The sequence below is a fragment of the Somniosus microcephalus genome, unplaced genomic scaffold (assembly GCF_052327205.1).
Source record: "Somniosus microcephalus isolate GS21.2 unplaced genomic scaffold, FLI_Smic_1.0 unresolved_chr2, whole genome shotgun sequence".
NCBI classification, from domain to species: Eukaryota; Metazoa; Chordata; class Chondrichthyes; order Squaliformes; family Somniosidae; genus Somniosus; species Somniosus microcephalus.
The window spans coordinates 72,040,283-72,057,159 of NW_028225180.1; the positions used below are offsets into that span (position 1 = coordinate 72,040,283).

The following is a 16,877-nucleotide window of genomic DNA, read 5'->3' on the forward strand; positions in this document are numbered from 1 at the left end:
CTGGTGTGTCTTTTGCTCTTCATTAAAGAAAAAAGCACAAAGTCAGAAAGGCCGCGGGGGTGTTTGGATCGGCCGGGGGCTGCAGGGAAGGAGGCTCGTCAGCTCTGATCCTGAGTGTGGGAGCAGGAGATCCCCAGGGCAGAGTCTGGGCTGGGACAGGCGCTCTGTGTGCCTGGCTGAGCTGCCAGCCTGCTGAAGAGCCACGGGGTCAGACAGCTGCCTGCTCACTCGGTTTAATGCTTCACGTTCCCTGGAACTCAGGAGAGCCACATTAAGAAATCATTGCTTTGCTCACTGCTGTGGAGATGAGACCGACTCTGGCCTCCCACACCAGCTGTTCAACATCTGCAGCTCTCTTGCTTCTCAAACTTATTCCATGATTTCGAAATCCCCCCTCCCACTCCCCCCCTCACTCCCACTCCCCCCTCACTCCACTCCCCACTCAACCAACTCCCCCCTCACTCCCACTCCCCCCTCATTCCCACTCCCCACTCAACCAACTCCCCCCTCACTCCCCCCTCACTCCACTCCCCACTCAACCAACTCCCCCCTCACCCCACCACTCCCCCCTCACTCCCACTCCCCCCTCACTCCCACTCCCCACTCAACCAACTCCCCCCTCACTCACACTCCCCCTCACCACCCACTCACCACCCACTCCCCCCTCACTCCCACTCCCCCCTCACTCCCACTCCCCACTCAACCAACTCCCCCCTCACTCACACTCCCCCTCACCACCCACTCACCACCCACTCCCCCCTCACTCCACTCCCCCCTCACTCACACTCCCCCTCACACTCCCACTCCCCACTCACAACTCCCCCCTCACTCCACTCCCCCCCTCACTCCCACTCCCCCTCACTCCCACTCCCCACTCAACCAACTCCCCCCTCACTCACACTCCCCCTCACCACCCACTCACCACCCACTCCCCCCTCACTCCCACTCCCCCCTCACTCCCACTCCCCACTCAACCAACTCCCCCTCACTCACACTCCCCCTCACCACCCACTCACCACCCACTCCCCCTCACTCCACTCCCCCCTCACTCCCACTCCCCCCTCACACTCCACTCCCCACTCAACCAACTCCCCCCTCACTCCCACTCCCCCCTCACTCCACTCCCCACTCAACCAACTCCCCTCACTCCCACTCCCCCCTCACCACCACTCCCCCTCACCACCCACTCCCCTCACTCCACTCCCCACTCAACCAACTCCCCCCTCACCCCCACTCCCCACTCAACCAACTCCCCCCTCACCTCCCACTCCCCCCTCACCTCCCACTCCCCCCTCAACCTCTCCACTCCCCCCTCACCACCCACTGCCCCCTCACTCCACTCCCCACTCAACCAACTCCCCCCTCACCCCCACTCCCCACTCAACCAACTCCCCCATTACTCCCACTCCCCCCTCACTCCCACTCACCCCTCACCCCCTCACCTCCCACTCCCCCCTCACTCCACTCCCCACTCAACCAACTCCCCCCTCACCTCCCACTCCCCCCTCACCCCCATTCCCCCCTCAACCAACTCCCCTCACTCCCCCCTCCCCCTCACTCCCCCCTCCCCCCTCACTCCCACTCCCCCCTCACTCCCCCCTCTCCTCCCTCACTCCCACTCCCCCCTCACCCCCCACTCCCCCTCAACCAACTCCCCCTCACCCCCCACTCCCCCTCAACCCCTCCCCCACTCCCCCCTCAACCCCACTCATCCCCCACTCCCCCCTCAACCCCACTCCCCACTCACCCCCACTCAGCACTCACCCCTCACCCCCGCTCCCCCCCCACCCCCGCTCCCCCTCACCCCCACTCCTCCCTCACTCCCACTCCCCCCTCACTCCCACGCCCTCTCCCCCTCACTCCACTCCTCCCTCACTCCCACTCCCCCCTCACCCTCACTTCCCCCTCACTCCCACTCCCCCTCACCCTCACTTCCCCTCACGTCCCACTCCCCCCTCACCCTCACTTCCCCCTCACTCCCCCCTCACTCCTACTCCCCCCTCACCCCACTCCCCCTCACCCCACTCCCCCCTCACCCACTCCCCCCTCACCCCCACCTCATCCTCACTTCACCCTCACTCCCCCCTCACTCCACTCACCCCTCACCCCCACTCCCCCCTCAACCAACTCCCCCCTCACTCCCACTCCCCCTTCACCCCCCACTCCCCCCTCACCCCCCACTCCCCCTCTCCCCACTCCCCCCTCAACCCCACTCCCCCTCACCCCTACTCCTCCCTCACTCCACTCCCCCTCACTCCCCGCCTCTCCCCTCACTCCCACTCCTCCCTCACTCCCACTCCCCCCTCACCCTCACTTCCCCCTCACTCCACTCTCCCCCTCACTCCCACTCCCCCTCACCCTCACTCCCCCCTCACTCCTACTCCCCCCTCACCCCACTCCCCCTCACCCCACTCCCCCCACTCCCACTCACCCCCACTCCCCCCTCACCCCCACCTCATCCTCACTTCACCCTCACTCCCCCCTCACTCCCACTTCACTCCCACTCCCCCCACTCACTCCCACTCCCCCCTCACCCCACTCCCCCCTCACTCCCACTCCCCCCACTTCACCCCACTCCCCCTCACTCACACTCCACTTCACCCACTCCCACCTCACCCCACTCCCCCTCACTCCCACTCCCCCCTCACTTCCCCTCACCCCACTCCCCCTCACTCCCACTCCCCCTCACTTCCCCCTCACCCCACTCCCCCCTCACCCCCACTCCCCCCTCACCCCCACTCCCCCTCACCCCCACTCCCCCCTCACCCCCACCTCACTCTCACTTCCCCTCACCCCCACTCCCCTCACCCCCACTCCCCCCTCAACCCCACTCCCCCCTCACTCCACTCCCCACTCAACCAACTCCCCCCTCACCCCCACTCAACCAACTCCCCCCTCACCTCCCACTCCCCCCTCACCTCCCACTCCCCCCTCACCTCCCACTCCCCCTCACCACCCACTCCCACCTCACCACCCACTCCCCCTCACTCCACTCCCCACTCAACCAACTCCCCTCCTCACCCCCACTCAACCAACTCCCCATTACTCCACTCCCCCCCTCACTCCCACTCACACCCTCATGCCCCCCTCACCTCCCACTCCCCCCTCACTCCACTCCCCACTCAACCAACTCCCCCCTCACCTCCACTCCCCCCTCACCCCCATTCCCCCTCAACAACTCCCCTCACTCCCCCTCCCCTCCCTCACTCCCACTCCCCCCTCCCCCCTCACTCCCCCCTCTCCTCCCTCACTCCCACTCCCCCTCACCCCCCACTCCCCCCTCAACCAACTCCCCCCTCACTCCACTCCCCCCTCAACCCCACTCCCCCTTCACCCCCCTCACCCCCCACTCCCCCTCTCCCACTCCCCCCTCAACCCCACTCCCCCCTCACCCCCACTCCCCCCTCACTCCCACGCCCTCTCCACTCCTCCCTCACTCCACTCCCCCCTCACCCTCACTTCCCCTCACTCCCACTCCCCCTCACCCTCACTTCCCCTCACTCCCCCTCACCCTCACTTCCCCCTCACTCCCACTCCCCCCCTCACCCTCACTTCCCCCTCACTCCTACTCCCCACTCCCCCTCACCCCACTCCCCCCTCACCCCACTCCCCCCTCACTCCCACTCCCCCCTCACCCCCACTCCCCCCTCACCCCCACCTCATCCTCACTTCACCCTCACTCCCACTTCACTCCCACTCCCCCCTTACCCTCACTCCCACTTCACCCCACTCCCCCTCACTTCCCCCTCACCCCCACTCCCCCTCACCCTCACCTCCTCCCTCACTTCCCCCTCACTCCCCCTCAGTCCCACTCCCCCCTCACCCCCCTCACTCCCACTCCCCCCTCACCCCCACTTCACCCCACTCCCCCCTCACTCACACTCCCACTTCACCCCACTCCCCCCTCACTCCCACTCCCCCCTCACCCCCACTCCCCCCTCACTCTCACTTCCCCCTCACCCCCACTCCCCCTCCCCCCTCAACCCCACTCCTCCCTCAGTCCCCCTCCCCACTCCCGTGGGGGCATTGCGTGCTGCAGCCTGACTGACCGGTCAAATGTTTGGACCTGTCACCTCTCCATCTGCTCAGCCCCTGATGTGACCCCGAGCTCCTCAGTGACAGTCCCCGGGAGGGAGAGCACACCCGGCGGGGGCAGGGGGACTATTTACCGAAGGGCCTCTCGCCCTCTAGTGGGAGCTGGTGAAAGGTTCGGGGCCTCCCCTCCGAGGCTGACAGTGTCCGTCGGTGAATCTCTTGCACTGAAGAGCGGACGGCCGATCTCCCTTGCCCCGTGTACAAGCAGCCCACAATCTCATCTCGCACAAATCCCGCCTGACATCTGTTTACACCAGACTACGAGCTGTGACAGGATGGAGCAGCTCGCAAACTCCCAGAGACAGGGCTGCCCGCTTTCGCTCCCAGTCTCCGCTCTGTAACCTCATTCTGTTCCTTTTATTACACATCCTCATCGAACAAAAAGGCACAGATCCCCTCCGAGGACTCGATTCACTTTGATGTTTAGCAAACCCAGTCATGTATTCTGCCGTCTGACATCAGTATAAGTGCCAGGCAGATCTACTTTTAATACCGAACGGTAGCGGCAGTTCTGAGAGGTCGCTGGTTTCCATATCTGGATCTGAAGGGTCGGGTGTTTGCTGTTCTCAAGCCTGGAGAGAGACAATCCCGACAGTCGCGTCAAATATTCATCTTCTAGCTGCACTTTGCCTGCGATCACGATGAAAGAAAGCATTTCTATCGCGCCTTTCACAACCCCAGGACGTCCCAAAGCGCTTTACAGCCAATGAAGTACTTTTGAAGTGTCTATCTTTTTTTTCTTTAATGACCGGATAATGTGCAGCTTGGGCAAGGAAAGTGGATAGCAATGAGATTTATTTTTATTCACTCACGGGGGCCCAGCATTTATTGCCCGTCCCTAATTGCCCGTGAGCCGCCTTCTTGAACCGCTGCAGTCCGTGTGGTGAAGGTGCTCCCACAGTGCTGTTAGGGAGGGAGTTCCAGGATTTTGACCCAGCGACGATGAGGGAACGGCCGATATATTTCCAAGTCGGGGTGGTGTGTGACTTGGAGGTGGTGGTGTTCCCGTGCGCCTGCTGCCCTTGTCCTTCTAAGTGGTAGAGGTCGCCGGTTTGGGAGGTGCTGCTGAAGATAATCACGAAATAATCTGTTTTAGTGATGTTGGTTGAGGGATAAATATTGGCCCAGGATACCGGGGAGAACTCCCCCGCTCTTCTTCCAATAGTGGCCGTGGGATCTTTTACGTCCACCTGACAGGGCAGACGGGGCCTCGGTTTAACGTCTCATCCGAAAGACGGCACCTCCGACAGTGCAGCACTCCCTCAGTACTGCCCCTCCGACAGTGCGGCGCTCCCTCAGTACTGCCCCTCCGACAGTGCGGCGCTCCCTCGGTACTGCCCCTCCGACAGTGCGGCGCTCCCTCAGTACTGCCTCTCCGACAGTGCGGCGCTCCCTCAGTACTGCCCCTCTGACAGTGTGGCGCTCCCTCAGTACTGCCCCTCCGACAGTGCGGCGCTCCCTCAGTACTGCCCCGCCGACAGTGTGGCGCTCCCTCAGTACTGCCCCTCCGACAGTGTGGCGCTCCCTCAGTACTGCCCCTCCGACAGTGCGGCGCTCCCTCAGTACTGCCCCTCCGACAGTGCGGCGCTCCCTCAGTACTGCCCCTCCGACAGTGCGGCGCTCCCTCAGTACTGCCCCGCCGACAGTGCGGTGCTCCCTCAGTACTGTCCCTCTGACAGTGCAGCACTCCCTCAGTACTGTCCCTCCGACAGTGCAGCACTCCCTCAGTACTGGCCCTCCGACAGTGCAGCACTCCCTCAGTACTGGCCCTCCGACAGTGCAGCACTCCCTCAGTACTGCCCCTCCAACAGTGCGGCGCTCCCTCAGTATTGGCACTGGATTGTCAGCCTAGATTGTGGGCTCAGATCTCTGGAGTGGGACTCGAACCACAACCTTCTGACTCAGAGCAGAGAGCGAGTGAGACCTACTGACACCTATTAAACAGGGCAATCCTTGCCAGCCACTAAAATGCTGCCCGTGGTTCATTTCTTAGGGAGCTTGTTGGGTTGAATCTATTATCATCTTCTTTCAAAGTCTCTGCCACGGCAACCAGAGAACACAGATTTAAGACAATCAGCAAAAGAACCAGAGGGGGAGATGAGGAGAATTTTTTTAACGCAGCGAGTTCTTGTGATCTGGAACGCGGTGGAAGCAGATTCAATAATTGGGAACTGGATAAATACTTGAAAAGGAAAAATTTGCAGGGCTACGGGGAAAGAGCAGGGGGGAGTGGGACTAATTGGAGAGCTCTTTCAAAGAGCCGGCACAGGCACGATGGGCCGAATGGCCTCCTGTGCTGTATGTGTACTGGACGTCCACTCAGGGAGCTTAATTGAGCAGTTTTGAAACACAAGCCATGCTGGAAAGGGTTAACTACGAGCAACATGTAGCACACAGCCTGTTAAAGCAAATATTTAATAATGACATTGAAAAAAGCGATTGGGAAATCAGGACATATAAACAATTGGGTGCAGTAATCGCTGGAGGGAAATGCCGAGCCATTTCCAGGCCTCATTTAAAACCAGCTAACGAATCTGTTCACCGAGTGCTGCAGTTCACAGAGCCGCTCTCGGGCTGTGATCAGGACTCCCGCTCCCTGCTTTCCTTCAGTTTATTGTTTAAACCTGTCTAACACCGTCCCCCCGCCACGCTCTGCCCCCCCCGCCCCTCGCCCACCGCCCCCGACCCTCGCCCCCCATCCCGCGACCACCGCCCCTCGCCCCCCTCGCCCACCGGCCCCTCGCTGCGCCACCGCCCCTCGCCGCCTCCCACCCCTCGCCCCCGTCCCTCGTCGCCCCACCGCCCCTCGCCCCCCCGCCACTCGCCGCGCCCCACTGCCCCTCGCCCCCCCGCCCCTCGCCCACCCCCCCTCGCCCCCCCCATCCCTCGCCGCCACTCGCCCCGTGCTGCGACTGATGCTTCTTTGCTGTTTTTTTATCGGGGTGGGGGTGGGAGGGTAGGGCAGGGCCCTGCTCCGGGAAGGGAACCCCCCCAGTCGGTGTGTACCGACCTCGAACAGGTGATGGGGAAGAGCTCCCACCCCACAATGCCTCAGACACATGAGGTTAAAGTTACCCCCCTCACTACCTGAGATTCAGCTCCGCACACACCCCGGCTAACTCAAGCCTCCACTCCCCCCCCCCCCCATAACTAACCCCACCCCTGAGACACCCCCGCACTGGAACTGGACGAACCCCCCCCCACTGGGACTGATTGACCCCCTCACTGGGACTGACAGACACCCCACTGGGACTGACAGACCCCCCACTGGGACTGATAGACCCCCCCACTGGGACTGATAGACCCCCCACTGGGACTGACAGACACCCCACTGGGACTGATAGACCCCCCACTGGGACTGATAGACCCCCCACTGGGACTGACAGACACCCCACTGGGACTGATAGACCCCCACTGGGACTGATAGACCCCCCACTGGGACTGATAGACCCCCCCACTGGGACTGATAGACCCCCACTGGGACTGATAGACCCCCCACTGGGACTGATAGACCCCCCACTGGGACTGATAGACCCCCCCACTGGGACTGATAGACCCCCACTGGGACTGATAGACCCCCCACTGGGACTGATAGACCCCCCACTGGGACTGATAGACCCCCCACTGGGACTGATAGACCCCCACTGGGACTGATAGACCCCCCACTGGGACTGATAGACCCCCCCACTGGGACTGATAGACCCCCCCACTGGGACTGATAGACCCCCACTGGGACTGATAGACCCCCCCACTGGGACTGATAGACCCCCCCACTGGGACTGATAGACCCCCCCACTGGGACTGATAGATCCCCCCACTGGGACTGATAGATCCCCCCACTGGGACTGATAGACCCCCCCACTGGGACTGATAGACCCCCCCACTGGGACTGATAGACCCCCCACTGGGACTGATAGACCCCCACTGGGACTGATAGACCCCCCCACTAGGACTGATAGACCCCCCCACTGGGACTGATAGACCCCCCACTGGGACTGATAGACCCCCCACTGGGACTGACAGACCCTCCACTGGGACTGATAGACCCCCCCACTGGGACTGACAGACCCTCCACTGGGACTGACAGACCCCCCCACTGGGACTGATAGACCCCCACTGGGACTGACAGACCCCCACTGGGACTGACAGACCCCCCACTGGGACTGATAGACCCCCCCACTAGGACTGATAGACCCCCCCACTGGGACTGATAGACCCCCCCACTGGGACTGATAGACCCCCCCACTGGGACTGATAGACCCCCCCACTGGGACTGATAGACCCTCCACTGGGACTGATAGACCCCCCACTGGGACTGACAGACCCTCCACTGGGACTGACAGACCCCCCACTGGGACTGATAGACCCCCACTGGGACTGGACGAACCCCCTCCCTCACCGGGAGCTGTATTGAGTACAGCGAGGCGGGGGTGAGGCTATTGTCCCGTTAACTCCCACCGGTTCCCTCCTTGGCAAGTGAGCTAATCCTGAAACAAATGCGCCCCTTCCACCGACACCTTGAACGGAATGGGAAGTAATAACCTTCGCGGCCCTAACTCCTTGTCTCCAATTCGGAACCGCCTTCAGGAGAAACTCCAACGGTGATGAAGTGGATTTTGCCCTTTTTATCGAGACAGCACATCCCGTTCCCACTCTTTTACGAGCTTGGCAACGTTCTGTGTCTCCAGTCGGCTGCGGTTCTGAAATAATTTTGTGCCTTTAATTAGTTGGTGCAGACATTGGGTTGTAAATCTCGGTCTTATTAAAATCAGCGATATTACAGTATACTCCCACTTGTATTGGAATGCTTCTAGCGCTGTTATCAGCATGAAATCAGAAAGCACTTCTTCACACAAAGGGTAGTAGAAAATCTGGTTCTCCCTCAAAGGGCTGCGGATGCCAGGGGGACAATTGAAATTTTAAGGACTGAGATTGACATTTGTTAGGTAAGGGTATCAAGGGATATGGAGCAAAGGCAGCTAAATTCAGTTGACGTACAGATCAGGCATGATCTCATTGAATGGCGGAACAGGCTCCAGGGGCTGAATGGCCTCCTCCTCTTCCTGTGGCCCTGATATTTACTGGGGCAGGATTTCCAAGCCGGTGGGGGTGTGAGGGGAAGTCCGGATTTCCCCAAACGCTGTGGCGTTTTAATTCCTGCGCCTCAGTGTGGAGATCGTGGGGGGCGGATCGGAGAGAGATCGGGGGCAGAGATCCCAGGCGGGGGGGGGGGGGGGCCCGACCACTGGGAGGTTGACAGGTTAGCTTGAGGGGCTGGTGAGGGGAGCGCACCTGCTCCTCCTGGCCCACAAGCAGTGCTGGAAAGGCACTCACCTGAGCTGCCGGGTTTCCCGAGGCCCGGGTTAAACCTGGAAGAGAGATAAAACCTGAGGCACGCAGCCTCATTCTAATATTCCAACGAGCCCCCGCCTCCTGGGAGAGGATTGGTCACACCGCCCCCCCCACCCATCCCACCTACGTTTGGGACGATACCTTTAGTGGTAACGAAAAAGTAGCGCCAGGCGCTACGCCAGTGAATCTGACGCTCCAGGAAGCTAACTTAAGCACTACCACATCCCTTGGAGCGCTAAAGTTCGGCAAGAGGGGCGGTAACGGTGCAGCGCTGCCGGGAATGGAGTCTCCTTCCCTCCCTTAAAGGGAAAGGCCGTCGCTGCAGGCCCTGCATTGAATCGATTTCCCTCGTCGCCGACGGCAGCCGCGATCCGCCACGATCAGCCCCAAGCACTCCCGCAGGGCTGATCGATCGCGGCACAGGACAAAAGTTGCAAAAAAAACAACCCAAGGGGCGAAAACAAATTTTTCATTGACGCAAGCGGCCTTTACCTTTTGAATGCCCCCATCCCCACGCGGCCGGCCTCCCTGGCAACGCCTCCTGCAGCTGTCGGTGTTGTTGCCCGGCCATGCCGCAGGGGTGCGGAACCAAAGTTCAGGTCCAGGGGCGCCGCGCAGCCGGGTAACCTCACGATCTCCGGACGCAGGGTTACCGCCGCCGCAAACCTCCACATCAATTTTGCGGGCAGCCGGTCGCGCCCCGTTAACGCTCCCGGAAGCGCAAAGGAGACGAATTTCTAGCCCTTTATATTGCCTTTTTTTTTGACAACTTTTCTCATGTATCCTCTTGACGTTCCTAATCTTCCTTTTTCTGTAGCGTTCTTACATTTTTTTCATATCTCCTGGCCAATGTGGCCTTTAAATTTTTTGGGGGGTACGTGGCCCCTTTAAGGAGTCTGGGCAGCCTATTCAGAATAATAGCCCGGTGAGCCAGCTGCGCGGCCGCACAGCTTTAAGGGAACACTGCGACTGGCTTTCTATCATAACCTGCCCCGTAAGCACGAGATGTTTCTATGTTTGGTCTCAGATCTAATCCCTCTGTTCATACTGAAGCCCAGCCTCCGATAATCTCTGTTTCTTTCCTTAGTGGCATATACTTCATTTGAATCCTTTCCATCTCCTGTTTAGATATTTCCTTGTGCTGATCTGTGGTTCTGTTTGCTGGGGGGGTGGTTCCCCATTTAATCTCTGCAAGGTCTCTTTCCATCTCACAATCCAGTCTTGTTCGGGATATTTTCCCCGCCGTTCCCCCTGATCTCACACTGATCCGAAATATACCGTGGTAAAACGTCCCAAGGCGCTTCACAGGAGCGATTATCAAACAAAAATTTGACATCGAGCCACATATTGAGATATTAGGACAGGTGAGCAAAAGCTTGGTCAAAGAGGTGGATTTTACGGAGCGTTTTAAAGGAGGAGAGAGAGGCGGAGAGGTTTAGGGAGGGAATTCCAGAGCTTAGGGCCCAGGCAGCTGAAGGCACAGCCGCCAATGGTGGAGCGATGGAAGTCGGGTGATGCTCAAGAGGCCGGAATTGGAGGAGCGCGGAGATCTCGGTGGGTTCCATTGACGGGGTCGGGAGAGTTATGGAATTTGGGAGGCTGCCAAAAAGTAACGACTGTTTTAGACGTGACGACAAAACTGCGGGCTCTTAAGCTTATTGCCAGCGTTCCTGTTGGCTTTCCTTGTGGAACAGAATGAAAAGTTTAGTGTAATGACTTGTAAATATATTGGACACTGGGAACGGCAACATTGGTTTTAGGACCTGGATTACACTCAATGTTGCCCCATTGAGTTTCTAGGTTGCTATGCATGTCGTTGCCCCATTTAAGGGGAAGCTAGTTAAACATATGAGGAACAAAGCAACATGTTATGCTGATAGGATGAGATGAAGAGGAGTGGGAGGAAAGAAAGAAAGACTTATATTTCCATAGTTCTTTTCACGACCTCAGGATGTCCCAAAGCACTTTTCAGCCAATGAAGTACTTTGAAGTGTGGTCACTGTTGTAATGTAGAAAATGCGGCAGGTAATTTGCGCACAGCAAGCTCCCACAAACAGCAATAGTGACCAGATAATCTGTTTTAGTGATGTTGATTGAGGGATATATATTGTCCAGGACACCGGGGAGAACTCCCCTGCTCTTCTTCCAATAGTGGCCGTGGGATCTTTTACGTCCACCTGAGAAAGCAGACGGGGCCTCGGTTCAACATCTTATCTGAAAGACGGCACCTCCGACAGTGCAGCACTCCCTCAGTACTAACACTGGAATGTCAGCTAGGAGGCTCGTGTGGAGCATAAACACCAGCATAGACCTGTTGGACCGAATGGCCTGTTTCTGTGCTGTACATTCTATGTAATTCCACACTGAGTTTCTAGGTTGCTGTGTATACAGACCCTGGGGCATTAATGGTTTGGAGCCCTGTTCACCTGTCCAGCACTTCCAGATGACAGCAGGTCAGAGGCTGGGTATTCTGCGGCAAGTGTCTCACCTCCTGACTCCCCAAAGCCCTTCCACCATCTACAAGGCACAAGTCAGGAGTGTGATGGAATACTCTCCACTTGCCTGGATGAGTGCAGCTCCAACAACACTCAAGAACCTCAACACCATCCAGGACAAAGCAGCCCGCTTGATTGGCACCCCATCCACCACCTTAAACATTCACTCCCTCCACCACCGGCGCACCGTGGCTGCAGTGTGTACCATCTACAAGATGCACTGCAGCAACTCGCCAGGGCTTCTTCAGCAGCACCTCCCAAACCCGCAACCTCGTCCACCTAGAAGGACGAGGGCAGCAGGCACATGGGAACACCACCACCTCCAAGTTCCCCTCCAAGTCACACACCACCCTGACTTGGAAATATATCGGCCGTTCCTTCATCGTCGCTGGGTCAAAATCCTGGAACTCCCTCCCTAACAGCACTGTGGGAGCACCTTCACCACACGGACTGCAGCGGTTCAAGAAGGCGGCTCACCACCACCTTCTCAAGGGGCAACTAGGGATGGGCAATAAATGCTGGGCCTTGCCAGCGACGCCCACATCCCAGGAATGAATTTTTAAAAAGATGTGGGTTACACCATTGTATCCTGTAGCCACGGAGGATTCCATGGAATCAGAGGGCAATGTGGATGGGAAAACATGGCCGGGGGGAAAGGCTGTTAACTGATTATTGGAAAGAAAGCCAGGTAGGCACAGATTTTCTCCGTGGTCAGGTCCAAATCCCGGGTGGGTGGTCGGGGGAGGGGCTGAGTGGATGACACACCGTGCGAATCAGCCGTATGTCAACCGAGGCCTAGTGACAGATAACCTGACCGAACACCTGGCCAGCGAGGTACCAGAGAGTTCGGCGGGATTTGTTATTTTCTGTGTCGTCAGTTCTTTTGTGTCTGTCTTTTTCTCTGAACAATAAGGACATTTACTCTGCCTCTTGTAGGTAATAAGCGTGATTTTATTTTCAAGCATTTGCTTTCATAATGGACAGGAAAGCGGGAGCTGGTGTCTCTGTACTGCAACAGTTTGTTAAATGGAGAATCTAACATCCTTTTAACGCACTCAATCAGCATCACAGCACAATGACAGGACAAGCAATTCAACCTTTCCGCCATTAAATTATTTTAGAAGAAAGAAAAGCAACGGAATCCAATTGTCCTCTTTTAAGTAGTGAATCTTCTGTAGGGTACACTCACTCTTCACCAGAACAATACCGGTGTGTAAAGGGTTAAATTACGAGGACAGCTTGCACAGACTGGGCTTGTATTCCCTCGAGTTTAGAAGATTAAGGGGCGATCTAATCGAGGAGTTTAAGATGATTAAAGGATTCGATAGGGTCAATAGAGAGAAACTATTTCCTCTGGTGGGGGGAGTCCAGAACACGGGGGGGCGTCACCTTAAAATTAGAGCCAGGCCGTTCAGGGGTGATGTCAGGAAGCATTTCTTCACACAAAGGGTGGTGGAAATCTGGAATTCTCTCCCCCAAAAAGTTGTTGAGGCTGGGGGTCCATTGAAAATTTCAAAACTGAGATTGATCGATTTTTTTTGGGTAAGGGTATTAAGGGATACGGAACCAAGGCGGGTAGATGGAGTTAAGACACAGATCAGCCTTGATCTCACTGAATGGCGGAATAGGCTCGAGGGGTTGAATAGTCTCCTGCTGTTTTCGTAGGGCTGGAGGAGTTTCCAGAGATAGTGAGGCCATGGAGGGATTTGAACACCAGGATGAGGATTTTAACTTTGAGGTGTTGCCGGGCCGGGAGCCAGCGTAGGTCAGCGAGCACGGGGGAATGCGTAGCCCTCTGTACGCTGGAGCCTCCACGGCAGCAGTCGGAGCTCGCATGGGGTGGTGACTGACTGTTCCTCGGGCCTCTGGCGAGTGCGCCAGGTACTCCAGGGTGGGCCACCGTGCGCAGAACCGTCTCACCAGGCCATGCCCGAGTGACAAGCACCCGAGCTGCCCCCTGCACCAACCCCTGGGCCAAGGATGCCACTAAATAAGGAGCGAGGAGTCGGCCTCAACCGCTTTTTGCGGGGAGAGAGTTCCAGATTTCCACCACCCTTTGTGTGAGGAAGTGCTTCCTGACATCACCCCTGAACGGCCTGGCTCTAATTTTAAGGTTCTGTCTCCTTGTTCTGGACTCCCCCCACCAGAGGAAATAGTTTCTATCGACCCCATCAACTCCGTTAATCATCTTAAACACCTCGATTAGATCGCCCCTTAATCTTCTAAACTCAAGGGAATACAAGCCCAGTCTGTGCAACCTGTCCTCGTAATTTAACCCTTTACACCCCGGTATCGTTCTGGTGAAGAGTGAGTGTACCCTACAGAAGATTCACTACTTAAAAGAGGACAATTGGATTCCGTTGCTTTTGTTTAATCTAAAATAATTCAACGCCGAATAGGTTGAATTGCTTGTCCTGTCATTGTGCTGTGATGCTGACTGAGTGCGTTAAAAGGATGTTAGATTCTCCATTTAACAAACTGTTGCAGTACAGAGACACCAGCTCCCGCTTTCCTGTCCATTATGAAAGCAAATGCTTGAAAATAAAATCGCACTTACTACCTGCTCGAGGCAGAGTAAATGTCCCTATTGTTCAGAGGTGGGAGCTGAGACAAGGAAGGTCTGTGCCTCGAAATTAAATTTCTCATCCGTCTGCCCTCTCAGGTGGACGTAATCCCACGGCCACTATTGGAAGAAGAGCAGGGGGAGTTCTCCCCGGTGTCCCGGCCCAATAGTTATGCCTCAACTAACGCCTTAAAAAAAGATGATCTGGTCATTTATCACATTGCTGTTTGTGGGATCTTGCTGTGCGCAAAACGGCTGCCGCGTTTCCTACATTACAACAGTGACTACACTTCAAAAAGTACTTCATTGGCTGTAAAGCGCTTTGGGGCGTCCTGAGGTCATGAATGACGCTGTAGAAAGTCTTTCTTTCTCTTTGTTTCCTTCCTGTCTTTTCAGGACCTCCCGTGGTTCTTTAAGGTGCAGGGTCCCGCTGATTGATCGCTGACAGAATCTAGTTTTGTTTCTTGCCAGGTGCTGAAGGACCTGCCTCGGATCGAGGGCCGCCCTGGGGCCTCCCTCTCCCACATGGACTTCGAAAACCTGGAGAAGGAGCTGAAGGCGCGGCACGAAGACGAGATCACCCCCGAGGACGTCTTGTCGGCCGCAATGTATCCCAAAGTATTTGACGAGTTCAAGGATTTCACCGCTCAGTTTGGGCCGGTGGAGTGTCTCAACACTCGACTCTTCCTGGAGGGACCGAAAATCGCCGAGCTGTTCCAGGTGGGTGACTCCTGAGGAAGGACATAGAATGCACAGCACAGAACTAGGCCATTCGGCCCAACTGGTCTATGTTAATCCCACCCCACTTCATCTCACCCCATCAACATATCCTTCTATTCCCTTCTCCCTCGTGTGTTTATCGAGCCTCCCCTTAAATGTATCTCTGCTATTCACCTCAACCACTCCCTGTGGTAGCGAGTTCCACATTCTCACCACTCTCTGGGTAAAGAAGTTTCTCCTGAATTCCCGATTGGATTTATTAGTGACGATCTTATATTGATGGCCTCTAGTTCTGGTCTCCCCCACAAGTGGAAACATCTTCTCTACATCTACCTTATCGAAGCCCTTCATAATCTTAAAGACCTCTATCAGATCACCCCCCTCAGTCTTTTTTCTGGAGAAAAGAGTCCCAGCCTGTTCAATCTTTCCTGATATGTATACCCTCGCATTTCTGGTATCATCCTTGTAAATCTTCTCTGCACCCTCTCCAGTGCCTCTATATCCTTTTTATAATATGGCGACCAGAACTGTACACAGTGCTCCAAGTGTGATCTAACCAAGGTTCGATACAGGTTTAGCATAACTTCCCTACTTTTCAATTCTATCCCTCTAGAAATAAACCCTAGTGCTTGGTTTGCTTTTTTGTTTCCTGGCCTTGTTAACCTGCGTCGCTGCTTTTATTGAGGCCTGCGGGGGTGGCAGGGAGTCCTTAGCAGCACCGTGCGGAGTTACAGTGAGGGAGGGGGCCGCTCAAGGGCCATAGGAAAGTGGCCTATCTCAGCCCAGTCGGTGCTGAATCACAGGATTACAAAACAAATAAGGTTGAGGAAGACGTAGAGATTACAGCATGAAAACGGCCCAACCAGTCCGTGGTGGCGTTTACCCTTCCACCCAAGCAAATAGTCCCAAACAATGTTCCCTCTCATTTTTTTTTTTGTGTGTGTGTGTGCGGCCCATTCAAATTTCAGCGCACCTTCGGTTTTCCCATTTAAAAGCCGGTGAGCCGGCTGCGCGGGACCTCCAGACCGCAGCGAGGCCGCCCAGCTTAAAGGGAACATTGGTCCCAATCAGATTTTCCCGCCCTGCTCCCAAATCCCTTCGTCCCCTCTTTTCTCTCATCCACATGTCCAATCTAATCCTGAATGTTGACACAGTTTCCGCCTCAACCACTAATCCTGGAAGTGAATTCCACAGCCTCACCCTCTCTCTCTCTCTCTGTGGAGAAGTTTCTCCTGCCCTCTGTTCGAAATCTCTTACACTTAATCTTGTGTACACGGCCCCTCGTTCTCAACCCCTGGAGACAGTCTGCTTCTACCGACCCTGTATTTAATTTTAAACACTTCTACCATCAGCTGCTGGAAGCGCTCCCCCTCCGGCTTGGGGCACTCCCATGGAATATCACGCCGGCACGTAGAGCCGTGGTACGGCAGGCCTCCCTCCCCTGATTAAAGGGGCCTAACGCAGCGCGCACCAGGGCCCTGCTGGACCACCGGGGAATGGGCTGCCGGCTAAAGAGCCAGACACGCAAGAGGAGGAGTGCCGGGCTGACGGATCGCGGCCGGCACCCCGCGGGAGGAGGCCAGAGGGGGCAGGTGCTGGCAGGCGGCCCCCAAAGCAAAATGGCCGCCCGGCGTCTGCCCTTTAATTATCGC

The 16,877-nt window shown here is 56.9% G+C and overlaps 1 protein-coding gene across 1 annotated transcript in view; it reads left to right on the forward strand.

Moving 5' to 3' along the window:
• Nucleotides 1–16,877, forward strand: part of LOC147092802 (pyruvate carboxylase, mitochondrial-like) — a gene marked incomplete at its 5' end in the record, with an annotated part of 1,160,114 nt that overhangs the window by 1,112,505 nt on the left and 30,732 nt on the right. Inside the window, one exon of the mRNA XM_085976052.1 lies at nt 14,977–15,225. Within this exon, the coding sequence (XP_085832178.1) occupies nt 14,977–15,225 (249 nt within the window). The remainder of the gene's footprint in view (nt 1–14,976; nt 15,226–16,877) is intronic.